The sequence below is a fragment of the Tigriopus californicus genome, chromosome 10 (genome assembly GCF_007210705.1).
Source record: "Tigriopus californicus strain San Diego chromosome 10, Tcal_SD_v2.1, whole genome shotgun sequence".
NCBI classification, from domain to species: domain Eukaryota; kingdom Metazoa; phylum Arthropoda; class Copepoda; order Harpacticoida; family Harpacticidae; genus Tigriopus; species Tigriopus californicus.
The window spans coordinates 7459563-7484817 of NC_081449.1; the positions used below are offsets into that span (position 1 = coordinate 7459563).

General features: G+C 43.1%; 8 protein-coding genes across 9 annotated transcripts; 4 read left to right on the forward strand and 4 right to left on the reverse strand.

The window, feature by feature from the left end:
- The first annotated feature begins 1642 nt into the window (after positions 1–1642).
- LOC131888669 (uncharacterized) lies at positions 1643–6865 on the forward strand. Its single transcript, XM_059237587.1, has 2 exons — positions 1643–1769; positions 1853–6865. The coding sequence occupies exon 2, from the start codon at positions 1860–1862 to the stop codon at positions 6726–6728; it is 4869 nt and encodes a 1622-aa protein (XP_059093570.1). The 5' UTR covers positions 1643–1769; positions 1853–1859; the 3' UTR covers positions 6729–6865.
- A 2321-nt stretch (positions 6866–9186) lies between these two features.
- LOC131888247 (E3 ubiquitin-protein ligase rnf146-like) lies at positions 9187–10322 on the forward strand. Of its 2 annotated transcripts, XM_059237051.1 has the most exons (2): positions 9187–9344; positions 9427–10322. In XM_059237051.1, exon 2 carries the CDS (start codon positions 9453–9455, stop codon positions 10077–10079), a length of 627 nt encoding a protein of 208 aa, XP_059093034.1. In that variant the 5' UTR covers positions 9187–9344; positions 9427–9452; the 3' UTR covers positions 10080–10322. The 2 variants fall into 2 exon arrangements, with proteins under 2 accessions (XP_059093034.1, XP_059093033.1); XM_059237050.1 differs by lacking the exon at positions 9187–9344 and having other exon boundaries at positions 9357–10322.
- Positions 10252–11832, reverse strand: LOC131888246 (dolichyl-diphosphooligosaccharide--protein glycosyltransferase 48 kDa subunit-like). Its single transcript, XM_059237048.1, has one exon. The coding sequence runs from the start codon at positions 11696–11698 to the stop codon at positions 10352–10354; it is 1347 nt and encodes a 448-aa protein (XP_059093031.1). The 5' UTR covers positions 11699–11832; the 3' UTR covers positions 10252–10351.
- A 5269-nt stretch (positions 11833–17101) lies between these two features.
- On the forward strand, positions 17102–18359 carry LOC131888887 (distal membrane-arm assembly complex protein 2-like). Its single transcript, XM_059237834.1, has one exon. It carries the CDS (start codon positions 17258–17260, stop codon positions 18302–18304), a length of 1047 nt encoding a protein of 348 aa, XP_059093817.1. The 5' UTR covers positions 17102–17257; the 3' UTR covers positions 18305–18359.
- LOC131888888 (DNA replication complex GINS protein PSF1-like) lies at positions 18296–19972 on the reverse strand. The gene is made up of 2 exons (XM_059237836.1): positions 19705–19972; positions 18296–18845 (listed from the first exon to the last, which is right to left on the reverse strand). The coding sequence occupies exons 1-2, from the start codon at positions 19858–19860 to the stop codon at positions 18357–18359; spliced, it is 645 nt and encodes a 214-aa protein (XP_059093819.1). The 5' UTR covers positions 19861–19972; the 3' UTR covers positions 18296–18356.
- Positions 19973–20049: 77 nt separating this feature from the next.
- LOC131887995 (H/ACA ribonucleoprotein complex non-core subunit NAF1-like) lies at positions 20050–21615 on the forward strand. The gene has a single exon (XM_059236751.1). The coding sequence runs from the start codon at positions 20172–20174 to the stop codon at positions 21540–21542; it is 1371 nt and encodes a 456-aa protein (XP_059092734.1). The 5' UTR covers positions 20050–20171; the 3' UTR covers positions 21543–21615.
- Positions 21566–22648, reverse strand: LOC131887996 (replication factor C subunit 5-like; the record flags this gene model as incomplete). Its single annotated transcript, XM_059236752.1, is given in 1 exon segment — positions 21566–22648. A coding segment is annotated over 1 exon segment (1002 nt). The 3' UTR covers positions 21566–21609.
- Positions 22649–22830: 182 nt separating this feature from the next.
- On the reverse strand, positions 22831–25205 carry LOC131887998 (transcriptional activator protein Pur-alpha-like). Its single transcript, XM_059236753.1, has 2 exons — positions 24484–25205; positions 22831–24357 (listed from the first exon to the last, which is right to left on the reverse strand). Exons 1-2 carry the CDS (start codon positions 24850–24852, stop codon positions 23998–24000), a joined length of 729 nt encoding a protein of 242 aa, XP_059092736.1. The 5' UTR covers positions 24853–25205; the 3' UTR covers positions 22831–23997.
- Positions 25206–25255: the final 50 nt, after the last annotated feature.

Consider the following 25255-nt stretch of genomic DNA (forward strand, 5'->3'; position numbering starts at 1 on the left):
GGGATCCATTGGAATTGTCAACTGAATGAAGGTCAAATCACAACAAAGATTGATACACAAGTGAGCGTATGAAGATGCGGTTTGTAGGATGGCGTTTTTTGGTAGCCACTTGCTTGGCGAGCCACAGTTGATTCAAAAGGCAGGTGAGTGAGGTGACAGCCCCAACAGCCCCAGTGATGATGAAGTGATGCCTTACAATTGAATTGACTGTCATCCACCTTTCATTTTTGTGGAGGGTCAATTCCATAGTGTTGAATATGCTCTTCTGGAGAATCAATGTCTTAGCATCATGGTAAGTTTGACATCACCTAGTGTTATCTATCCTCTTGTGTCTCATTCACTCTATGAATGAGTTTGGCATCAAGTGAGTTTCTTTAAAAAGCTGGTATACTTTGTAGATGAAAAACTTTCTTTCAATAAGAGTACAACTATTTTGATGACGCTAAAATGTCTTGAAAACGTGGAGAAATATTTTTTCTGACAATTGTGAGCTTCAAGATCTGCCCACCCAAAACCAAATCATAACAAACAAGACTTTAATTTCGATTCTATACCGCGAGGTGGCAGGATTACCTTGACTACATGTACCCAGTTGCACTTACTGCGAGTATTAGAGAGCTTCGTGAACGCACATTTTGAAATGTGACTGGGTAAAATTTAGTACTGCCGCATTTCAAAATGTGCGCTCACGAAACCACTCGGGGGTACCCAATTGACTAAGATGCATGGTCATTATGGCATCATTTCAGCTGATGTCATGCACTCACAAGGTTGATGTGGGAAAAACGCTCATTCACTTCTCCATCCATTGAAAACGATGAAGCTTCGATTTTCTTTCTCAGAAGCAATGTTTCAAAGTAGTTGAAAAGTAAAACCCTCATGGTAGGGTAATATTTTTCCAAATTTGCACTCTATAACCTCGAAAATTTGGTTATGATAGTCCATGGAAAAAGCTAGTTTTGGGTTGTGTTTGACGTAAGTAGTTAATGGAAGTTAAGTAAATTCAAATCAAGAACAAAAGCAACTGATTGAAAATTCAAGTGCCCTTAAATACTGAGAGAATATCTGGCATTTTTCTGGCGTTTTTTGGAACCAGATTTGGCGGTGAATCTCTTGAATTGGCGTTTTCTTCCGGGGAGGGGTCATCTGGCGATTTTTACCTGTGGCTATCTGGCAGCACTGCTAGAGATCAAGCAAAACAACACGACCAAATGACAAGTTCTTTCCTAGCCTAACGATTGTCCCTTCAAACAAAATCAATGTGTACTCTACCTAGGCCAGTGAATTGGCTCTAGATTTCGGACTTCATCATGGCCGCTGCCGAGGCTGACGGTGCTTCGGAAGTACAAATGGCTCTCCTCGTGACTTTTTTCCAGCAATTCGGTCAAATGAGTGACCCTTCCAATCCTTTCCGCGTGACCGATCTCGAGCCCTCGATATACGCTAGTTCCTCCGAGAAGCCGGCCTGGTTCCTGACCCCGGGGGTGACTGCCCACTTGCTTCGCCATGGTTTTTATTTGGGGATCAAGAGCGATGTGGAAGGCGAACGAGAAGCCACCATTCAGACCTTTAACAACGTCACATTGAACGAGCATGGGAATAGAAGTGATCTCACTCATTTGGTGTCCATCTCTTGCAAGGACATTGTCTCCTTCCTGGGCAGACTCGAACCGCGTTCAATTGAGAGCCGGAAGGTCGAGGAACTGGCTCAACTTTTGCTGCTGGTTAGTTGGAAGTTGAATTTTCAGACGATGGTTCAAATCGTGGAGGTCAGTGAGCTTCTCGGGGCAATACTGAATCTACGGCACTCTGGTGTTGATCGAAACCCGGGTCTTGTTCTAATTGATTTCAGGCAAGACATGTTGAATTTAGCAAGCCGATTGATGCTCTCCGCCTTTGCCTGCCCTACACTCATGCTAGTGGGCTTGTATAAGTTTAGTATTCAGTATGCAAGCGGTTTGGCTTACGCGTTCAAGTGCGGCACCGGCGAGTTCCCTTGGATCGAGTGTTTTGTGCTCAATTTCCGGATGGTGATGACAACCATTTGGCGATTAAGTGGCGTGAAGTCGCCCTTGGAATTGGCGGAATTTGAATATCCACTGCCGTCCAAATTTGATGCGGATAAAGTGAATATGAGTCGTACGTTGACCAAGAAGCTCGACAAGACCGAGCACTGCCAGAGTTGTGGTAAAAAGTTCAACGCCAAGACCTTAGTGTTTCCCATCGAGTATGGTCTTTGTCGAATTGAGACCTTATTCCCGAGAGAATTCCTGTGGATTCCTCGTCCCAAATCCACCTGGGGATCACCTCCAGATATATCCAATTCCAAACGTACTGTGGTCGTTGTTTGTGAGCCAGCTTGCCTTTTAGAATTGGCTCAAACGTTCAGTCCGGCCTTAGTCAGATTTCGTAATGCTCTAGAAAGGAAGGATGTAGGCACAGAGGAAAATATCAATTGGAAGGTAGATTCTCTGTTTCTAAGCTTAATGGATATTCACTCCCAAGAATTGAAAGACTTCGTAATTTCAAAAACCAGTCAACTCGGCATGAAGAATGTTTATGGTTCGACCCATCGGGAATTAAGGGGTTTTAGTCGCGTCTGGGTTTTAGATAATGTGGACTTGATACCACCCAAACCCATGTACAAATCAAGGAAAGAGTGCTTGTTTCTTATTGATACACCTAGCCCTTCAATCGATGAGACCCTTGTCCAAGTGTTTGTCAAGAATTTCCTGACCAAGCTCAATGCAACGATGGTTAAAAGTTGGCAATCAAATGCTATACCGGCCGACAGTCCGATCGGTAGATATCGTGCCAAGGTCTTACAAGAACTGGAAAACACTCCAAAAGAAAAAATGGAGACTGTCGCAGAGACATCATTAATTTACTCCGCCGGTGAACATGTTCAAGACCTCGCGTTTGCGCTCCAAGATCGAAACATCCCAGTCACAATCCAGATCCAACCTATTTACAAGAAACTTTTAGGCTTGGGTGGGATGGATTTCTATACACCAGGCGTGAGGTATTGCTTTCGATCGAGCTCCATGACTATCTTCCCAGCGCCTAACAAGTGTTTTCCATATCCTATGTATAAGATAGGATGGACTTTCGAATTGACTCCTACAACGCCCACAGGCTTGGAAGAACTGTCAAATATTCTGATGGAGAATGATTGCCTCATTATGACGAATGGAATGGATCTCATCAACAAAACCGCTGAAGGCGCTTTCTTATACAAGGATGGCAGCCACTTCATCGGTTTCATCCTGCCTGATATGTTTAAATTCCTCATGGGATCAAGCACGTTTCAGGATATATGTTCCAATTTCTACTCTAAGACCATGGTAGAAGATGAAAACCCCTCAGTTTTTACAAAATTCAACAAAACTGCTAACCGAAGACCGTCTAAAGATGCAGAAGTTGAAAACGTCTTGAAAGTGGTCCGAGCGGCCGCCATTTTGCACACGTTCAAACACAAGCCGACCGTCTCAGTAAGAAACTTGAAAAACTGTGCCTCCGTTTTCTTTCATCTCTGTTTGAAAACAGATTTACAAGAAAATTGCAATATCGTTGTTCGGTTAGGCACATTGAACCAAGGTCCTGCCGATGCCGTTGTTCGAGAGTTCATGTTCATGATCGGCGGTTTCGATACAGACATGAAAGTCCGCTATTTGCCTCTGCCTGGAAAAAAGTCTCCACCTCGTCTTGATCTTAACGAACCTTTGACTTACGCACCAGGACTAGATAAATTGGAATTCCATTTGAAGGTGGGCTTGCCTGAAATGTGGCTCCAATTTGAGTACATCGGAAACGTGGTGGCGTTTGATGGGCACTTTGACCTTGTCAAAGCAACATTTGAGGTGACAGAGGGACCGTTGGATGGTGACGCGAAACAATACTTCTTCTTGATAACGAAAGATCAACCCATGCGTCAGTGGCTTCGACACTTACTGAATCGAAACAACTTTGAGGAATTTGTCCCAAGAACCACATTTATCAGTATACCAGACGACCAAGATGACCCGTGCGATGTCTTGAATGAGCCAATTGTCATTGACGAATCCAAGAGTATTTTTGAAATTGAGGAAATGCTCGGTGAAGACATTTCCGAAGGACACTTTGCAGTAGTGGTTCAGAACACGTTCAATTTTCTAGACAAAGTCTTTGACAGAAAATGGTTTGCTCCCGAAACTAATTTTGCGTCGTCCTTCAACCGCATAATCTGGTGTGGCGTACTCGAGGTCGGCGAAATTGTGTCCTGTGGGCCAACCCAAACCCAACTTTGGTTGATTGGCGGGCAAAGTCAGTCAGTGTTGGACGGTTTGACGTTGACTGGATCAGCTTTCTCGATAATTACAATCTCTGATGATCGATTACGCGGCATGTCGGAAGTGGCATCCTATCGGGCAATCATTGCACCCGTATGGTCAGGAAAGAGATTTGTGGATATTACCCAAGAGGTTATTCTAAGGATTGCCCGTTCGGACGGAAAGCTTGAAATTCATGGTCAATTCTCATCTCATGAGCCCATTTTGCTCATACCTCGTTACGACACGAAATTGAAATCATTGTTTGTGTCAGTTCTCCGAAACGTGACCGGATCCGGAGACAAGACGTGCAAAACCAAAGTACCTGTAAGAAATGAGCCCTGTCTTTTTACTCAAGTGAAAGGTATTTGCTTAAGTGAGCCTGTGTTTATGTTAATCAGACAAACCGAACCCCAAGATGAAGACTTTGCAAAGTATATTCAAGCTTTGGATTCGTCGTGCTCGTCAGTTCTTCATGTCATGATTCCTCTGAATGCGTCCCTCTCCGAAAAAGCCGAGGCGATTTGCTTTCCTACTCCAACGGTGAACTCTCAGAGGAGGAAACGTGTAAGAATTGATTTGAAGCCATTAATGGGCAAGCTTTCCTTTCCTTACCTCATCATCGGCATGGACCCAAACACGAATGATTCGAAAGAGAACCCCATTTTTAGGGATGATCTTTTTCTAGTTGAGATCATTGATGAAGAGCAGCTCTCACTCATTCTTACACCGCTTAAAACACGGCGTCGGCTCTCTCAGTTTTGCCTGGATGAAAAACTAACATTCGTACCTAAGTCTGCCCTGAAACCAGCTCCAGTTGTGGACGATGAGAGGATTCTTTGGATGAGTGACACTGATTTACCCATTGTCATTTCTCACATTGCGGCATGTGCACCCGTTGACGAGTTAACCATTTTAAATTTCATCTCATGGATGGTTAGTCCCAATCAACGAATTAAAATTGAAAGACCCACCACTTCAGATACTCCACCAATCATTGAGGCCCGTGACCTGGTTCAATTTAATGTCCGTTTCCTAAAAAGGATTGAAGGCTTCAGCGAGATTGACTCGTACCAAGCTTGTTTGCTGACAATGAAGGAACTGACCTTGGTTGTGGGTCATGTTCCATTGTCTCTCCGTTATTATCCAGAAGAAAGGGTCCCACTCAAGCTGGAGATTTCGATTGAACGAACCTTGAAACAGATTCCAACCGAAAATCGAAAGAAAATGTCAGCTTCACAAATGGGTTCCAAGCTTGTGGGTAATATCTCGATTGGATACCAAGGTAGGGTGGTGTTAGAATTTCTGGCATCATCCTTTCACAATTCAATTTCAACCGATTGTTTTATGAATGAAGAAGTGTCTTCAGATTCAGAAAACCCCACGCACGAACTAATAACGACGTGGACGAACCCAAAAGCGCTGAAGAGGATAGCCAAAGAACGCAAATCTAAAGTAGTTCCCATCGAGTTGCATTTGATCCGCCAAACTGATGATCCCAAGCTCACGTACTTCACCAACGAATTGGAATGTCTATCAGAAGAGAACAAATCCATTCCTTTGCTCGTGATTCCACGAAGAAGCGATTTCTTAAGCCCAAGCTCCTCATACTCTGGTTCCAATCCGAAGTTAGGCGGGTTCCTTCTGGAATTCGACCGATCGAGGAATATTTTCACGGGGAAATTCTTTCCACGGCGAATCATCATCGACATGATGGTCAAAGGAGGAGCAGAGATCTATCAAGATACCTCCAACGACGCTGAGACCACATATCTTGATGGCTCAGGGTCTGAAGAACAAAGCACCGCCGTTCAAGAGATTCAAGAGCTAACCGAGACCCTCTTACAACAAGGTCGTGAAAAGCGCCAAGCTGAGGAAGCCAATGCTACGTTAATCCAATCAGCTCACGATCTCATTCAAGCGTGCTTGTCCCATGGTCCCAAGTTGTCTGCCAAGAAGAGCCTGACTCGATCCCAAGTCACTCGAATCGCACCAGATGTCGATGTAGAAAAAGTGCTCGACTATTTGGGTGGCTTACAAAATTTGTCTTATCATGTGAAAGTGCGCCGAGATCAGCTCCTGAATCAAGGTGAAAGCAAGGTCTACAATTTGCCCTCCTTTAGAGTGGACACTAGAAACGAGGACAAGTTCCAAGACACTTTGAATCAATTGGTGGAAAAGGCCTGGACCACAATGCCAGAGATACCGACCTTTGAGTTGAATCGATGCGCCTTTTGTCGCCGAGAAGACTTTGAATTTCTGGTTTGCCCAAGTTGCCTCGTTACAAAATATTGCAATGAGCAATGTTTCATCAAGGACAAATTTACCCACATGAAGGAGTGTAAGGATAAAAGCAAGAATTTGAGTCTTGAACTGTTGAGTGATGTCAAAAAAGTATTTCCCTCAAATATTGTTCGTTAATAGCGATCGTGCTAAAATGTAAGTGCGACTACAATCAACCCATGTGCTGATAATGGGATTCCATTTGTTTGTCGCCGTTTGTCATCTGTGATACCAAAATATCTTGTCAATTTAAAATAAACTCAAGGTAAAACAAATTTTATCGTACTTACTACATAATACAGAATGAAGAGGGGGAATTTCCATCTTTTATGACATTTTTCTGATTCAAACCTTATCATTATGTAGTGTTTCAATGATGCCCTAGCCTTCAGATTTGTCGATAACATCTCGTCAAGTACAAGTAAGAAAGGCGCGAGAATGGAAACTTCAGAGTCTCTCTTGTCCGTCACTAAGATATTGTCATTGCCGAACGGCCGTAAACGATTCATTGTTAGGGCTTGAACATACATAGTCCTAGGCTTGAACCGTTACCGAAAAAGAGGTAACGTGTTATCGTTACCATCAGTTAAAAAAAGGAACTCGTTGCCGTTGCAGATACCGATGCTTTTGCAGAAAAAGGATTGCCTTAAATAAAAAAAAACCGCTTTCTTCTTCGATTTTTTTTCACGTTTAGTAAATATGACTTGAAACAAATGACGAATATACGAGGGTACACGGGTACAAGGAAACAAGGTTCGAGGATTAAGGGTTGTTTGGTATTCATCTCTTTTCAATTTTACTGAACCTTTTGACAAATATTTTTCGTCGCGGTAAGTGAATCCCCCCCTCACTAATTTTTTGCATATTCTGGCATATCTAGTTACCTGCTTATCCCTGTGAGAATGCTGGGTAAGTGAAAAATGTCTCTGGGGTAAGGTGAATGCATCAGGCGACCGATTGCTCTTTTGCTGGTACAAACAAGCATTACAGGTTTTTGTAGGAAACTGGGCTTTTTGGGTGGGAATGTACATTAAACATCAATATACATAAAGTAGGAAGAGCAGGTGGTTATTAAATATGGAGATATTCCAAGAGTGGACAGAAAGAAGAGTAAGTTGGAAAAGAAAGTATGTATGTACGTACTCCTTTAAGTGGGGGCTGAATGATGATTTCAGCACAAATTTTGGGAGGTCACATTTCAATACAGTAGAGGTACTAGAACCCAAAGATACAAAGCACAATATGAAACAAAAAACGTTTTTAAGGTTTCAAAAAGTTTTTTTGTAATAATAGGAAGTACTAAAGGAGGAAAAATAAGTCCAAAAATGTTTTTTTTCCGCTAAAAAGTTATTTTATCTCCTCCTGGACTACTTTTGGCTTTGTCAACTTTGGCAAGGGGACCAACTTTAGCAGTGAAAAAGTATCTCTAAAAGTAATGCTTCATGTTTGCATGAAGGGTATAAATTCCATTTCTTGCATTAAATTAACCTTAAACTTGATTTATTTTGACAATAAATGCCTACAGTTGTTAAACCATCAGTCCTGAAAATTACAAGAGCACAATCTAAGTCTATTTAAGAAAGAAACGCTAATATTTTTGCTCTGTTACAAAAATGCCTGTTAGGTTTCAAATCCAAATCCAATTCATATATCAAATTTTAGAGTTTTTATAGCTCGGTTAGTTCCTTGAAATTTAACAATCTTAATATTCTAAAGTTAAAAAATCGTGAAATAATTATATTTGACAATAGACTTGCCAAAATCATCAAAGCAATAGTTTTCCTGACATAACATTGTATTTACTTTTAATACAATGACCATTAACGTCATGGGTAAGAAAGCTAAGTTACTTTTTGAGGCAAATAGCAGCTCCCTTAAAACGACATATTTCAAAGAAAATCAAGTTTTACTTGTATTTGACAATCAAGTTGATTATGACATGCATTAGCTTACTTATCTCTTTGGCCCTCTGATGTGAAGCTCATTATCAAATTTACAAAATTAACAAGTTTTCAAATGGGCATATCCCTGAATTGGGACACCCCTCATCAGATGGCAGGTCGAGCGAGAGAGTTGTCCTCTGACTCCGAACAAACAAACAAACAAACAAACAAACAAAAATTTCCTGGCAAGAGTCATCAACATTGGCATCAACATGGTGTCATTGCTTAAATGGATACATTTTGAGGCTATGCTTTTCAGGAAAATATGCTCGGATCAACTTCACGAAAGAGCGTTGAAATTCGAACTGAGACCCGTGTCTGACCTCCTGACCTTGACAACGAGAAGGCTTGAAGTCCGTTCCGTTACCGACCGATACTATTCCTTCCGCAGAAAAGTATCGCGCTACGGTTAGCGTTACTCAAAAAGTAACGCATTACTCAAGCCTTTTTATTGTTTGTACATTTTTATCCAATCGATTACTTTGGGGCTACTTTTCAACTCACGCAACCCCCACAATGTCTTGTTTCATCTTGTTCGTTTTTCATCGGGACCTTTAAGTTTTCTGGACGGGAACACATAATTCTGAATGATTCGAAACTTGGTTCAAACGATGGTCCAATTCATCCATGAGCTAACCAATTCTCAGTTATCACTGATCAGTGCCAATTGAACACTTATAATTCATACCACATTCATTCCCAAGCCGGGGTCTGCCGTTTTATTCAGGCCTTCCTTCCATTCTGATCGATCCACATTCTTGCCATGTCCTCTGTTATCGGTCGATCTAATCTGAAACTCTAAAAATCAACCGTAAGTTTCAATCTTATTTGACCAGCAAGGGCCCTCCCTGCACGGAGCTGGAATCCTAATCCACCACTGATCATGTCTTTAGGTTCCGCCCAGCCTCGATCCCACCCGATGGGTGGTATCATGACGCGGGCCAGGAAGCGAGCCGGGAATAATCGAATTCAGGATGACGCCAAGGCTGCCAAACTTCCCCAGCTCTTGGCGACCGATCCTTCGCCAGATTCGAGTCCCATTGAGTCCAAAAGTTCGTCCTTGAACCGTTCTTCCAGTTTGATTTGCTCCGTATGTCTGGACCCGCCCGTTCATCCGGTGGATTTGCCTTGCCGCCACACCTTTTGTTACTTGTGTGCCAAGGGTTTGTATGAGAGTGACACGCCCATTTGTTCCCTGTGTCGAGCACCCATTCCTCGAGGGTATCTCAAGCAAGCGGATCAGATTCGGCGATCACGGTCAGATTTTGAGGGCTGCGTGTCCGGGGTCAACAGCTGGCAATGGTTTTACGAAGGTCGAAATGGGTGGTGGAAGTTCGAGCAACGTCACAACCAAGAGATTGAGGCGAGTTTCGGGAACCAAGACGAACAATTGGAGGCTTTGATATGCGGCCATCTGTATATCGTTGACTTCAAAAATATGGTTCAATATCGAAAAGATCACATGGGGCGTCGCCGCAAGATCAAGCGAGATGTGGTATTAGCCCGGTGTAAAGGCGTGGCCGGGTTGGTCGTGAGAGATTCATAGTCTAGCCGAGTCCGATCGATCCAATCGGGGAAATAAAAGGCCCTTAAGATTGAGATGTCAGTGTTATGCTACCGAAGATTTTGTCCAGTTTAGTTTTGCTTCATCAGATTTTGATATTGCGCATTATGCGATGACTTGGCCCACAACACCCAAAGAGAAACCGAGAACCGTATTTGTTTGGAAAAGTGGGGACACAAAAGCTTTATTTCAATGCGTTAATAAAAGTTAGCAACGAAAAACACATCAATCGGTAAATGCCACGCTCATATTTATTATTCGGTCTTGGCTTTGGGCCCATCCTCTTTGTAATGAAGAAATACGACGCTAAAGAGCACCACACCGGCCATCATACTGAAAGCCGAGGCATAGTAAGGGTAGGCCGATGTGATGAACCTCTCGTATTGGTCATGACGCAAAGGCCGGACTGAGAATTGAGTGGCCGAGAATAGACGCGTCATGCCTGGCTTGACATAGTCCACCTTGAATTGGTACACGCCATAGACATCAGGGATCTTGAATTTGCCTTGGAATTTGCCATTGTTGCCTTTGAGGGTGAGCCGAACGAAAGGATCAATCCGCACGAACTCCATTTGGACATCCGAAGACTTGTAGGGCACCCATTGGCCGTCCTTGAACTCCTCAATCCCGATGGTGTAGATCACGTCCTCCTTGATGGTGTAGGTCAGTTCATTCGGGGCCTGAGTCTCGCCCACCCGATGATGTTTGACCTCAGTCACCCTCAAAACACCGGATTGCTTAAAGCACCAAGCGCTCAGAGATGCGGCCAAAGCCTGGTTGCCGCTGGCCTTTTGAGCTGAATCCCCGAATCGTTGGACGGAGGAGGCGAAAAACTCATCCGAGAAGAAGTCCAAAGACCCGGAGAAGATGACGCGAGCATTGTTTCGAGCTTGGAGTCCGGCGATGAGTACGGTGTTTTTGCCGGTGGCGTGCGGGTACTCGGTGATGGGCTCATCCGGATTGTGGCTATAAGCGGTAGACGAGGCGGTCAAGACTTCCAAAACGAGAGGATTCTCGCGGTCCACGATGATGCCCGTGCCTCGATACAAGAACGGCGAGCCTTGAGCAATGGCCGGACCCACCATAGCGGCGGCTTTGATCAGATGATCGGGATCAGCCACGATCAGCGAATGTTGGCCTTCATCCTTGATCGTGTCGAAATTGAGATGATCAATCACGGCGTTGTTCTCTTCATCGGCTTCGAATCCAACTTCGGAGGCAATCTCACGCAAGATATCGCCGGTGTGAGTGGATCCGGCCACGAGAACATTACCACCCTGATCGATGAAATCCGTGATGGCCTCCACGGAGAGCGATCCACCAAACTCTTCTACGGTCGGACAGAATAGCACCAAATGATCGTAGAGGAATTCGCCATACTTCTTGAGCACCAAATTGGGATCATCGGCCGTTTTGAAGGTGAGCGAGAATCCACGATCAATCAACGATTTGAAGAATTGGGAATGGCTCTCTTTGATGGACAAATTGTCCAGGAGAGCCAAGACTCGAGGTCCACTCGGGCTTTGGCCGCCACCACCTTGCACTGCCACCGTGATCACGGTTACGGCTAAAACCAGGGATAAGAGGAGCTTGGACGCCATTTCGTTCGAGGTGATGCCACGAGGAGCGACTTCACTATTCCAGTATCGATCGCTCGGTCGCGGATTTCCTTCGTTGCTCAAGCCTACAGACTCAAAAAGGAAGAAGGAAAGAAGGTTGCGTGACTATTGAAGAGTGCCGGCTGTCGACGTGTCCGACTAGGCAGGGTAACCAGATGATCAGTTCGCGAAAACGCTAAACCAGGAACGCTAGAGAGGAAACGACACGGCTTTCCTTTGTCCGTTAGGCAGGGTGGGCAATTTTGAGAATTAGCGTGACTCTTGGACACCAAGTGTCCAAAAGTGTCCAAAAGTGGACAAAAGTGGACAAAAGTGGACAAAAGTGGACAAAAGTGAACAAAAGTGGGCAGAATGTGTCCAAAATTAAGTACAATTGTGCAAAAGGGGATTGACAAGCAAACACTTTTAAACCCTAAATCATGTTATTTCTTTACCAAATCTAGATGTGAACCAGCAAATAGAATCAGTAATCAATAAAATCTAAGCTTTCTTCAAACACATAAATATGAAGTAACAACTAGCCTTTTCACTAACGTTTTTAATTTCCAAGATATACACTTAACGAAATTCGTTATCTTGATACAATACAGCTTTATAAAGTCAAAACAAATATCTTTAATATATTTTGAATGTTAATAAGTCAAAGCCACACTATAATCAGGGCATTTGGTGGCTGGGTAATTTTAACAAAGATTTAAAAAAAATAATTTTAAAAAAGCTTAGGAGCTGAATATCAAATATCCAATAATACTTCTCATATTTGTAATATACATAACATATTTATAAGGAGTGCATGAATTACACTTTTATAATACATCTAAAAACTAAGATATATGTTTCTTTAAGAAACATTGGGAATCTCATTTCCTGACATCAAGCGCATCTTTAAAAGTTAAAAATATGCCTAACAATGTCTCAATTAACTTACTTATGGAAGAAAAACCATAAGTATAGGAAAATATGTCATTATTAGATTTTAGCAATTCGTAAGAAATTCAATTTTTAATATTAGTACTTTTTAAAAAGCAATCCCAAATGACTGATGATTTTAAGTAAAACATTTTTGCAAAAAGTTAATAATGTTGAATAAATGAAGCCAGATAACCAGAATATAATGTTTAGCTATTTCAGGTTTTGAATCCTTTGCAACAGCTGCATTCTACTAGAGGGAGACTTTGTTCCCTGCTTGCTTTCTAATCTAACGTAAGAAAAAAAGAGTTAAGAACCTGTCTTTCAAATACCTTTTTTGGGTATGTTAGAGGTATATGGCAAAGGTTTTAAAGACTTATCTTGCTCTTGGAACCATCAATGAGCAATTTTTGAAGTAGAGGATAGGTTTCATACAGAATATCCTTTATATTTGTAGTTTTAAAGGTTCGTATTTTTGGACATTTTTGGACACTTTTGTCCACTTTTGTCCACCCTCATTTTTGGACACTTTTGGACACTTTTGGACAGGGGTGGACAAAAGTGTCCAAAAATGAAATGCCCACCCTGCCGTTAGGCCATTGCGTTGAATTAACACAGTAACTCTGGCATTAATAAAATAAGATTACCCATGCCACAGAGTAAATTTAAGTGTGTTTTTTTTGTAAATAACGATCTCTTTGATATATGAGTACAACTTTGTTCAGTTACAAAATATTTCTGAATTAGTTCTAAAAGTCATATGAATAAATGAAATACACATGACATCAAACTACTCAAAAACAATCAAATTATCTGTCAAATCAGGGAAATATTTGGTCAAAGCTGGCTCAAAAATGTTCATGGAGAGAGAAAATAACAACAATCATTTCAATAATGGATGAGAAACTTACCCTGACAAAATATAAAAGAAATACATGGAATAGTCCATAAAAGTACATGTTCATACATGTTAATATATTAGAACATCTGGGATGGAGAATTGATAATTTTGTCTTAATCCACACACTTGACAAAAAAATCAGGCATTGCTGAAACATGAATGAGTTGTCTTTTTGCAAAGTCTAAATTTCCATATATTAGACAGTTTGCATAAAAGGCGAGCATTATTTAAAGGGCACAGAGTAATACCAAAGTAGAGTACAGTAGTTTTCAATTTGAACTTAGAACTCCAATAAATTTGCATTTTTTTTGCAAAATCATCCAAAAAATCCAAAAAGGTCTTATGAAGAAGTGAAGAAGATGTCAAATCTCTTAAGATATATCATTTCATGAATATGAAGCATTCAGATGAATTAAGGAAACAACATGTAGCTCAAAGATCCAATATGTCTACTTTTGAATTGGGGGCCATTCCCAGAGTGAGAACCATAGTTTCATAACAAGCTCACCAAATTACTTGAAATTTGGTAAGGATGTTTCAAAAACAATTGACTAATTGACTGATTGTGTTAAAGAAAACTCTTGCTTTATCAAGAAAACCTATCAGGACTTTTCATTTGTTGTACTTCAAGACATCTTTGAAGTAATTTGAAGTATATATACATGCCTGGTTTGAAGCGCATACCATCAGGGGTTACAAAATTTATATTAGTCACATATTTTATGCAATAGTTATGCCAATATTTGACATTCCAAAATTTCAGCACCAAAAGTTTGGGTCTAACTTGACAGAAAAGGTTTGGTGATCACAAAAACATGGCGTTTCCTTACTTTAGTGTCCTTGGCTGGACCAAATAATTTTCGGCCTTCAAAATGATGAATTGCATTGATGGGACGAGCCTGTTTTTTTTTATCCCTGAAGCCAAGAGCTCTCAAGCTTGTTTGAAGGCAGGTTTCTGCCTGTATCAAGTAATGATGGATTTTGAACCGAAAAATCAGCTATTCAGCTTGAAGAACCTCTGTTAGGGCACCAAAATTCAAACAAAAAAGGGTACAGAAATGAAAATCTAAGGTCAAGAACAAATTTTGCAGCAGCCTGGATTCTGAGACCAAGAAAGGGAGGGTCACTGAGGGGCTTTGAGTTGATTTGTGTATCCTATTTTTCTTGAGATGGCAGCCCTAGCCGAGGTCCTTGACGCTATGAAGCTGACATTCTGGTTTGAAACACATCACAAGTATCAAGCAAGGAAAACCAAATTTCAAATGGTTAGAAAAAAACAAAAAGTAGGCAAATAAAAAGCAAACAAATCGGAAATGGGAACTGGAGAAAGAGTTGAAAACCTAGAGCATTTATTTGACTGACACACTGAGCAATCTTACTATTTCTAACCTAAAAAACACTTTGTTACATTACATCTTGGCTCAATAGGTGATTGAGGTTGATTTTGTGCTTGATTTCTTTTCTTAAGTACTCCAACAACACTAAGGTTATAAGGTGATAAGTTCTCTTTATTGGAAATAACATTTTGAGCAAAGTTATGAAATTCAAGGGTGTCTGAAGTTATTGAACAGGGTAGAAAAAAGCTGCCTCAGAAAACAAGTTACAAGATACAGTAATCACAGGATGAGACAAAAACCAGATGCTGAAGATCACAAATTCTCTAAAATTGGCTCAATTCTTTGATATTGCATTGGACTTCATGCACAACAATATAGCCTTTAACTTGCTGAAGCGGCTAGAGTTGTCCGTCACTTTTTCCAACCATTAAGACAAAAAAGGAGCAGAGCAGCCAAGAGTGATGGACAAAGGAATAAGAGGTTGCATGAAAATCAATACTGTTCCTCTGCTGATTGCTTTGTCATTTTCTCTTCTAAATGTGGGATGAAAGGTGACTACAATAAATTTGATGAATTCATATTAGCAATGGGAAAGCTGTCTCTAAAGCCTCAAGCATTCAATGTAGTAGGGCTAGTCAACACAACCCACTCATGAACGACTAAAGTTATTCCATGGAGTAAAATCAAAGACAACATTCCCAGCCAAACCGCACTGTGGATGCATTGAATTTTGACATTCATTTTATTTTACCTACTTGTCTAAGCAAATAACATTTTAGTATTGACCCAATTTGATAGTGCGTTCCCCAAATTACATCAAACGGTTATTTTGTGGTTTTATAACACAATTCACTGAATGTCACGGGATTATTGAAAATTCAGTGGGCAAATAGTGCAAGTTGACTGTGATGTTTGTCTTAGTTATCCCTCCATAAATGCCAAGAATTAGGGTGCCGGATCACATTTTTCCTTGAATTTCCTTCACTTGACATGCCCTTTAACAGTCCAATGTAAGACACAAAAGGCATCATGCAAGCTTAAGACTTTCCTAGACATTGGCAGAGACGCCAAAATGGATCAAAATTAAATCCGACTTATTATTGATCACACCAACAATATTTTAGTTAAAACAATGAAATATTGGCACAACCAAAGCCCGTTATGTTTCACAGTTATTCTATTAATGTTTCAAGTCTCATCTACCCATATCATCAAATCATGGCATTGAATATTGACTTAAAGTGCAAAAGGCAGGTTCAGCAAAGTAAATTCAAGGAAAAATGTGGTCCTCCACCCTGATATTGAGCATTTTGGGGAGAGAGAACTAAAGCAAACATCACAGTCAACTAGCACTATCCACCCATTGAATTTTCAATAATCCAGTGACTGTGAGTGAGCTGTGTTATAAAACCATACAAAATGAACATTTTTGGTATTAATCGGTGAACGCGTTGTCAAATGGGCTCAAAACCACAATGCTATTTGCTTAGAAAAGTAGGTAATATGGAAGAAATGTCAAAAATTAATGCATGCATAGTGCGGTTTGGCCGGGCATGTTGTCTTTGATTTTGCTCCATGGAATAACGTCAGTTGTTCATGGACGTGTTCACTTGACAAGAAATCCTGATTCCTGACGAAAAAAGAACTTAGCGTGACGAAAGAACAGATTGAATCATCAAAGGAAAAACGAGCGGCATCCGAAACTGCACCCATGGCACTTTAAATTACGGGGAATGCATGATGCCTTTTGAATCTGGCATTAGACCGGTATTGGATTGAATGGTTGAGACTTTAGAGACATTGGTCCCATCACTACCATTTATATTCTGAATTACTCAATGAATTGGGTAGATAGACGTCACCCTGATCAGAAATTCTCAATGTTTTGATTGCGACCATCATCAGAGATTTACTTAGATAAGAATATTGTATCCTACATTGACCAAGTATAATTTTCGCCTTGCACAGGCAAAAAGTAGTTTTCATTACCGTTTTTGAACTAATGCTTATCATTTCTTCCCACTGACCAGACAGGCTCGATCTTCCCATGCATCCTCCTCCGCTCGAGAAAATATTGCTTGTTCACCCATCGGCGTAAGTCCATGCTATTTGACGAAATGAACGACCCAAACACAGTGTTCCATTGAGTTCCGTTTAACAACTCCTGAAAATGAGTGCGTGGAACGTCACTCAGCGTCTTCTCGGACCTTCCCGATCAGGTCGTCTGGGTGGANCATTTCTTCCCACTGACCAGACAGGCTCTATCTTCCCATGAATCCTCCTCCGCTCGAGAAAATATTGCTTGTTCACCCATCGACGTAAGTCCATGCTATTTGACGAAATGAACGACCCAAACACAGTGTTCCATTGAGTTCCGTTCAACAACTCCTGAAAATGAGTGCGTGGAACGTCACTCAGCGTCTTCTCGGACCTTCCCGATCAGGTCGTCTGGGTGGACTTGCCTTTCGTCGGGCTTATTGGTGGGGTCACGACACGCTAGAAGATCAAAAAACCCGAGAGATAATGAAGAAGGCCGCGAATCAAGTGCTTCGTCCCGTGGAAACGGGCGTAGTCGAGCGCAAATCGTCGAGTATCATTCCCGCTCGCGTAGTGGATGAAGCCAGTACTTTGGTTCGGGATGATCGATTCAGCTTTGTGCCTGGCCAATTCTATTCCATTACGGCTCGGCCCATTCTCCCTCGGTTCTTCGATCGGGCTTATTACAAGTATGAGTTGATCCGGAAGACCTACGTCCGATTGGCTGAATCGCAGTTGTTTATCAAATCGAGATTCACGAGTCTGGGTTCGGATCTGGGTGCGGCCCATTTCTTGTGTTATCGCAACTGCCGGGTTCGATTCGTGGGACACGATCATTGGACCGAATTGGACGGAGGTCAGTTGATGATACCCAATTCGTATCAGCCCGGTTGGTTCATTGAGGCCATTGATGCTTCGCAATCTCTGCTCGTTTATGAAGGCTATCAGAATCTGCGGAATTTGATCCATTTGCGTTATTTGGATGTGAGCTACACGCAACATACGGATGATTGGACGGTAGATCGGATTACTACCGAGTACATGGACTCACTGGAGTATTTGGATCTCTCGGGATGCGGTGGTATCAATTTGTCTGGACTCGAGTGTTTGTGGCGGCTCCGGAAACTCAAGACATTGGTCCTGTACGACATGGATCACGTAGAACATCTGGGGTTATTGTGCTTGTACTTGCTCGAACTATATCCGGATCTGGACATCCGAGGGGTGGAGTACATTGATGTCAAATTACTAGAAGGCACGGAGCATAGCTATTTGCTCGAAGACTTAGAAGATGAACTCTTGAAACTACCTGAAGTGCAATCTTTGGCCTCAAAATCGACACTAAATAGCTCAGAAACATCAGAGGCTTCCACGTTAAAGCATCGTAATGCCAAATCGAATTGAACATATTGTGTTATTATCTTGTTTAATATAAATATATAAAAGCTTCTAAATTTCATGTTATGTGGGTCAAGATGCCTTGTCGAATCAGGGGCTCACATAGGGATCGTGGCAAGAAGTGTTGCGTGTTTTTTTTGAGCAAAATGATCTCGCCCTCTTCCGTTTCCAATTCGCCATAGTCTTGCACGCATCTCACCTCAATAAACAGAGTTTTGGGGGGCTGGAGATCTGCCATGAGATCCAAACCCACTCCGTCACCGATGGAGCGCATGTAATTGGCTAATTCTCTATTGTACTTTTGGAAGAATTGTTGCTCGGGTTCGCATAAATTGGATTTGACCTCGGGCGGCAGAACGGCTCCGAATTGCCAACGGAGTTCGCGAATCTTCTCAGCTCGGTCGTTTATGTAGGCTAATAGACAACGTTTGTTCCGTTCGAGGCCACTATGTCGTAAATGAATGGCCGGACTGATGGAGTGGCGCTCTTCGACTTCTTTCTTATTTTGCTGGAACAACGATCGCATCTCTTCTAAGACTTGTCGCACCTATCAGACGAGACCATTAGAAACCATGAATGAAACATAAGTGATGGGGAAATACAGTGTGGCCCAGAGAATCGTGGAAAATTGGCGCCTCTCGCAAACTTTGCCATCTAACTCAAAAAATATATGTCCAATCAAGTTCAAATTTTGAGACATTTATCATTATCAAGTCGATACCTTTATTTTTCTAAAAGGGCCTCAATTTGAGGCCGGGGGGGGGCCCTGCAGGTAGAGTTGACAAAGCCCTTACTCATGGCAGTCCACTCCTTGTCAACGGCAGCCTTCAGGCTCTCCGCATTGTTATGGGATGGATTTCAGGACCTTCTCTCTACGACGCTCCATCTACCAACATCAATCGGCGATAAGCCTGCTGAGGATGGAGGCCACATTGACCAGATCATGAATGGCCCTTTTGGATGGTGGTCTTGCCTACATTGAGCTCCTTGGCCAACGTGCACTTGCTTGTTGTGGATCTGACTTCAATCTCCAAGGCCAAGCAAGTCAAGTTTACGTACATTACCCTCTACCCAAGGCTTCATTTTCAGTCCTGCGCCATTTTTCTCGAAATCCCTGACCTTGTAGACAAGAGACAGGGAGCATTTTGCAATTTCTGGGATTTCCTTCATTAGAACTTGTGTGTCAAGCAAAACTGACACCTTTTCTTTGGTGACATCTTTTTTTGCAATAAATGTTCGTAAGGCAATTGTTATTAAACAGAAGCTAAGCAAACAAGCAGAATGTAGTTCGTGGGCACCGTCAAATTGGACCAAGATTCAAATTGGCTACGTAAAAATACCACGACCATTTTTCCACAATTATCTGGGCCCCACGGTAGATGCGTGCCATAGGTTGTTATTATTACCTTGTCCTCGTTGAAAGGTTGGAGCTGGCCTTGAGAGCGAGCAGCCTCGCGGATCAGATCGACGGCTTTAAGGCCTAACATGACGATGGAGATGAAAGACTCAAAATCTGTTGTTGATACAATCCAAGAACCCGCCATTAAAGGTGACCGCGCCATTCATTGGGCATAAAGTTCACAGTACCTTTTTGGGCTTGACATGAAGTATGTGGAATAAAAAGAGAATTAATTCAAATTCATTTCAAACATTCAGAAACGAAATAAAGAAACATGGATCATGCCGGCATCATGGAAGGCATAGCAATTTTCTGAGGTCTTTTGGGACTAATAATAATGGCCACCCCAGAAGAAAAGTATAGTCAACAATCACAAAAACACATGTGAATCGCAAGTATTTCACCGAGAAGAGCCTCTTTCTTCGCTTCGAGGTGAATAAATCATTCTTTAACGTTAATACCACACCACTCTTGATGGACGATCACTTATCAGAAGAAGACGTCAAACCGGCGTTAGGCGCTCTCTCTCAACTTTTGGACTACTCCAGTGATTCAGATGTGCAAGTAATTGAGGTGGATCATCCCCCGCTCCATGCGGTGGTTCCCCCGTCCAAATCCATCACCAATGAAGAGGTGGTGCGCAGTTTCTTGGACGAGCTTCTCTTCCACGATGTCATCCAAGGCCTCAGTCACATCAAGACAGAACCCGTAAACGAATCGAAAGTAGCTGATGAAGTCCAAGTCATCGACTTCAATCCATTGGAGTATCGCCCCATTAAGCGCGAACTCATTTGGGACGAAGAGAGTTTGGCCGAGTCCGTTTGTTCCGTGGTGTCTTCATCGACCTCCAGCTCCAGTTCGTCTGACTCAGACGAAGCAGACGCGGGCGACGACGACGATCAAGCCTTGATCAGACCCAAGGGTCCAGCTCAGCCTTTGAAGACCAAGAAGGAGAAACTTCACGTGGACCTTCCTCCCATTGAGGACCTACAAATTAGCGTTCCCGCCCAAGAATGCGTCCAGTTGGGCACGATTATAACGACGGTGGACGATTTGGTGGTGGTGAAAGCTTTTCCTAGCACCCCGGCCATTGACATCGACTCAGTTTTATTCTTGGAGGGAGGAACTCAGGCCTTGGGCAAAGTGTTCGATGTTTTTGGCCCCGTGAGCCAGCCGTTCTACAGCGTGCGCTTCAATTCCGGCGATCACATCAAGGAAAAGGCGATCAAGATCGACAGTCCCGTGTTTTACGCCCCTCGAACCGAGTATGCCAATTTCGTGTTTGTGGAACAGTTGAGGAAGCTCAAAGGAACTGACGCCTCTTGGCGACATGATGAAGAGCCGCCAGTACACAAACTGGACTTTTCCGACGACGAAGAAGAAATCCGGCTCAAGCGTGAGGCCAAGCAGAAGAAACTCGGCTCTCTTCCAATGAACCAACACAGCCAAGTACCGAGGAAGAAACCCTGTTCGACCCCGAGTAACCCGTTCTACCGACAACAAAAGCGTTACAATCCTCGCGATTTCGGTCCCATTCGGTGGAATTCTCATCCCGTGGTGCCCACGTATTCACCTTCCGTTCCACCTCCAAATTCTCATGGGCCTCGACATTGGGGGCCTCAATATCCCCCTCAACATCCGACATCCAACTATGACGCACAGAATCAATGGGAGGGTGTCATGCGACCCCCGGCCTTCTCCGTGCCTCCCCCGTCATTGCCCGCTACTGCACATTCAAATAGTCCATCCGTTTTCAACGCATTCTACTATGGACAGCAAAGTGTGATGCAATCCAACCATCAATCGCCCCTGGGACCACCCCCGCCGCCTCCTCCTGGTCATTGAAAGAGAGTTTACCAAAAGAAAAATGTTCTGTCCCGTCCATGTTTATAGCATTAAAATACAATCTGAATTAAGAGGCTTCTTCTTTGATCATTTCACGAGTGACTTGAAATGCCGAGAGCAAAGAGCCCAATTGAATCTTCTCACTAGCCCCGTTTAGGAGTCGGTTCTCCAGATCCGACATCTTGATTAAGAGATGAATTTTGATCTTTTGAGGCAGCTCCAGTCGGTGGACGAAGAGATGAACCTCGGAGAGGATGTCTAATAAAGAGAGTCCTTTCAGAGTTTTTAGACGCTCGATGTTGCTATAGGCGGTGTTAAAGGACTCGTTCAACATCCAATTGACGATGTTCGTGATGTCAGACTTCAATGGATGCCCCACACAAGTATACACGTTGTCCTCGTTGACTTGATCGAATGCCATGGAGCAGCTCTGCAAGATGTTAATAACTTTCCTCATGTCACCGTTGGATAGACCCATGAGGGCGTCTTTCCCATCTTGAGTCACATCCACGTGTTCCTCCTGGCACACGTATTCCAATCGGGGAAAGATTTGCTGCGGATTCAATGGCCCAAATCGGAACCGGGTGCATCGACTCTGAAGAGCCGGAATGATCTTAGACAAGTAATTGCAGATTAAACAAAATCGCACGTTATCCGTAAACTTCTCAATAATACGGCGTAGGGCGTTTTGTGCATCCTGAGTCATGGCATCCGCCTCGTCCAAGATGACCAGTTTGAAGCCAGAATTGAAGATAGTCCGAGTGGATGCGAAATTGAGGACTTGCCCGCGGACAACGTTGATCCCACGATCATCACTGGCGTTCAATTCTAACACCATGGAATTGAACTCTTTGGGCTTGTAGATTTCTTTGGCGCAGGCCAAAATAGTGGAGGTCTTGCCCGTACCTGGTGGGCCGTAGAAGAGGAGATGCGGCAACTTGTCCTCGGAAATGAACTTCCGGATGGTTGAGATGATGTCCTCGTGCGAGATCAATTCCTTGAGTGCATTCGGACGGTATTTTTCAACCCATGGTAGATTTTGATGTTGGGTAGGGTTTAATTCTGGCATGATTGTGAAAATTTCCTGGCCGAGTTTCCAGTCTCACAAATTGCATTGGACACGAAATATGTTGTTGTTGTTGTTGTTGTTGTTGGAGACTTCAAGCCCGTTGTGCTGATTTGGCGGGAATCTCGATAGGTTGAGAGTTGGTTGATAGATAGGTTGGGTGAGCTTGACGACAGATGCTGAAAGACATCTCTCGTTTGGACGATATGAACTATGAACGGCTTTCTCCTTTGTAAATCATATATTTGCTTTTTTTTCTACATACTTTTGATAATTTTGAATATTTATATTAATGATCTTGCTTTCCTTGAATCTTGAGTTTGAAGCCACGTAACAATATGGCAATTGGGCAACGGAGATAATTTAAGGTTACATATGAAGATCTAGCGAGCAATCATGGATAATCGCGAAATCATATCGTATTGTTGGTTGATTGTGAGATAGGTGGATGCAGAGAGAGAGAGAGAGGAGAGGGGAAATCGTTTGCTTTTAAAACTATGCTTGGCTGGAGGATGGATGACAAACGAGAGATGGAGAATACGTGAATATGGCCGAGTACATCATGGCACACACTTGGAACGAGGGCGTGCAAATGGTGTTCGGACTATGGAGGGGCATGGATAAAAGTTAAACTGTAAGGCTGAAATCTGGTGGATCAGTTGCCGGGCAATCATGTTAGTCATATAGCTTCTAGTTGTCGGGGATTAATCATTAGAATTGATCTTGTTTGAGGAAATAAGCCTTTTTTTTTCTTTTGTCATGACATCGGCGAGAAGCTACTCCATGGTCAAAAGAAGCTCTATTTAATGAGAGGTCATAAGTCATATGCGACCATAGACTTGGGGTTGTGCTTGATCAAGCATTGTCGACCAATCTAGATTTGCTAGTTTTTAACCAAGAGCCTAGCTACAACGTAAATATCGTAAATATGCTTATCAATTCAATGGTGTCGAATTGGGTGCCAATTGCGTTCATAAAGGGATCAATATTAACGGCAACACAATGAAAGGTAAGGTACAGATGGCATTTCTAACAACCGTAACCTTCAGGCATTCGTGGAAAAATAGAATTGGCGCGACGATGGAGATCCGATGATCTGGAGACACGGCGTAACATCGTCTGTCAGGAAACTCATCTTTTGTTGTACTCGAAGCACGCAAGAGAATGCCCATGGCCCGACACTGGCTGGGCAAGACGATTTAATAATTTTGGTTCAATTTCGGCATAATTTCCACGGGGTTCATGACTGGCTCCTCCTCATCTTTTTCTCGATCCTCTCACGGATGTGGGGTACGTACGTGCTTGATTCATTCGTCCCCAAGTATACTTTGCTGCCAATTATTCCTAGATCCTCTTTTTCTTCGGTAAGTACTCGGAGATTCGTTAGACTCAAGCGTTGTCTTTACATTGCTTGACATACTCGTCAAATACTTCATTGAACTCGTCCCATCCTGATTCCGGGATGAGGATCGAATTACGATAGTTGCCTTTGAATTCGGACACGGTGATGTATCGGCCTTGGGCATTGCGTTTGCACGAGAAAAAGAATGTCTTGTTCTCGATGCGGATGTTGCGGTTCTCGGGGAAATTAGACGCCTCTTCCACATCCCCGTCATTGTACTCGTCAATGAGCTCCTTGAGATGTTGATTGAACTCGTCCATCCCATCAGCCGGAATGAAGATTTGGAACCGCGAATGACCGCGGGTAAACGTCTCGGAGACTTTGAGAAATCGACCTCTGGCATTTTCCTGGAGGAAAAATAAACAAAAAACGGCACATGTAGTCAACCATTAACAAAGTAGCGGCCGCTTATCACTATCCACCCCACCACTAAGTCATTCATTCATTCATTCATTCATTCATTTATTACTCACCTTTAAGTCAAGGTGATATTTCTTATCCTCTTTGTACATGACCTCGGACTTGAGCTCGCCTTGAGTCAAGTTGTTCGGGTCGACAGGCTCCAAATCTTGGTAGCATTCGATGAAAGACACGAGATGCTGGCGGAATTGAGCCGCAGTGGGCAGATTCATGAGGATTTGATTCTTTCGTCCATCCGCGCTGATCTCAGCCATCTTGAGGAAGCGACCCCGCGTGTTCTCCTTCACATCCAAGTAGAAACGCTTGGACTCCAATACCAAGGTGCGCGAGGCCAAGTCCCCATGACCTCCCCCACCCCCCGCTCCTCCTCCCCCGCCTCGTCCGCCTAACACTTCCTCCGATCCCGTCTCCGAGCTCGACATCCTCCTGCTCTTGTGAGGGATGGGATGGATGATGACGACGATGGAGGATGAAGGTGATGGAGAATCAGTTACAGACAGAGAGTTAAAGCCTCCTCAGACCTCACAACCTGGACACGCACACGGGCTTTAGATCAAGATGACGATCCTGCCCACCTCTGTCATTCCCTTGGGGCTGGACCCGATCCCAATTTCCGAATCCCTCTGCCTGTGGCACAAACAACCCACCAACGCACGAACAGCACCACTGCCACAATTTCGAGCACTTCCACAGAGCACACACACACACACACACACTAGTGAGTGCACGCCACTACATTGGTTCCATCCAATAAGGCCTAGCTAGCTTGTTCTGCTTGTTCTCTCTTTCAATCCAACTGTTGCCAGACTACTTCGGGATTTTTAT

Excerpts from the sequence above, each read along its gene's own strand:
- LOC131887998 (XM_059236753.1), bottom strand. The coding sequence starts at position 24,852 with ATGTCGAGCTCGGAGACGGGATCGGAGGAAGTGTTAGGCGGACGAGGC. Across the intron at positions 24,358-24,483 it reads AATATCACCTTGACTTAAAG|GAAAATGCCAGAGGTCGATT; the intron begins GTGAGTAATAAA and ends TTTTTCCTCCAG.
- LOC131888887 (XM_059237834.1), top strand. The coding sequence starts at position 17,258 with ATGAGTGCGTGGAACGTCACTCAGCGTCTTCTCGGACCTTCCCGATCA.
- LOC131888669 (XM_059237587.1), top strand. The coding sequence starts at position 1,860 with ATGTTGAATTTAGCAAGCCGATTGATGCTCTCCGCCTTTGCCTGCCCT.
- LOC131887995 (XM_059236751.1), top strand. The coding sequence starts at position 20,172 with ATGGACGATCACTTATCAGAAGAAGACGTCAAACCGGCGTTAGGCGCT.
- LOC131888246 (XM_059237048.1), bottom strand. The coding sequence starts at position 11,698 with ATGGCGTCCAAGCTCCTCTTATCCCTGGTTTTAGCCGTAACCGTGATC.
- LOC131888888 (XM_059237836.1), bottom strand. The coding sequence starts at position 19,860 with ATGGCGCGGTCACCTTTAATGGCGGGTTCTTGGATTGTATCAACAACA. Across the intron at positions 18,846-19,704 it reads AACCTTTCAACGAGGACAAG|GTGCGACAAGTCTTAGAAGA; the intron begins GTAATAATAACA and ends CTCGTCTGATAG.
- LOC131888247 (XM_059237050.1), top strand. The coding sequence starts at position 9,417 with ATGTCTTTAGGTTCCGCCCAGCCTCGATCCCACCCGATGGGTGGTATC.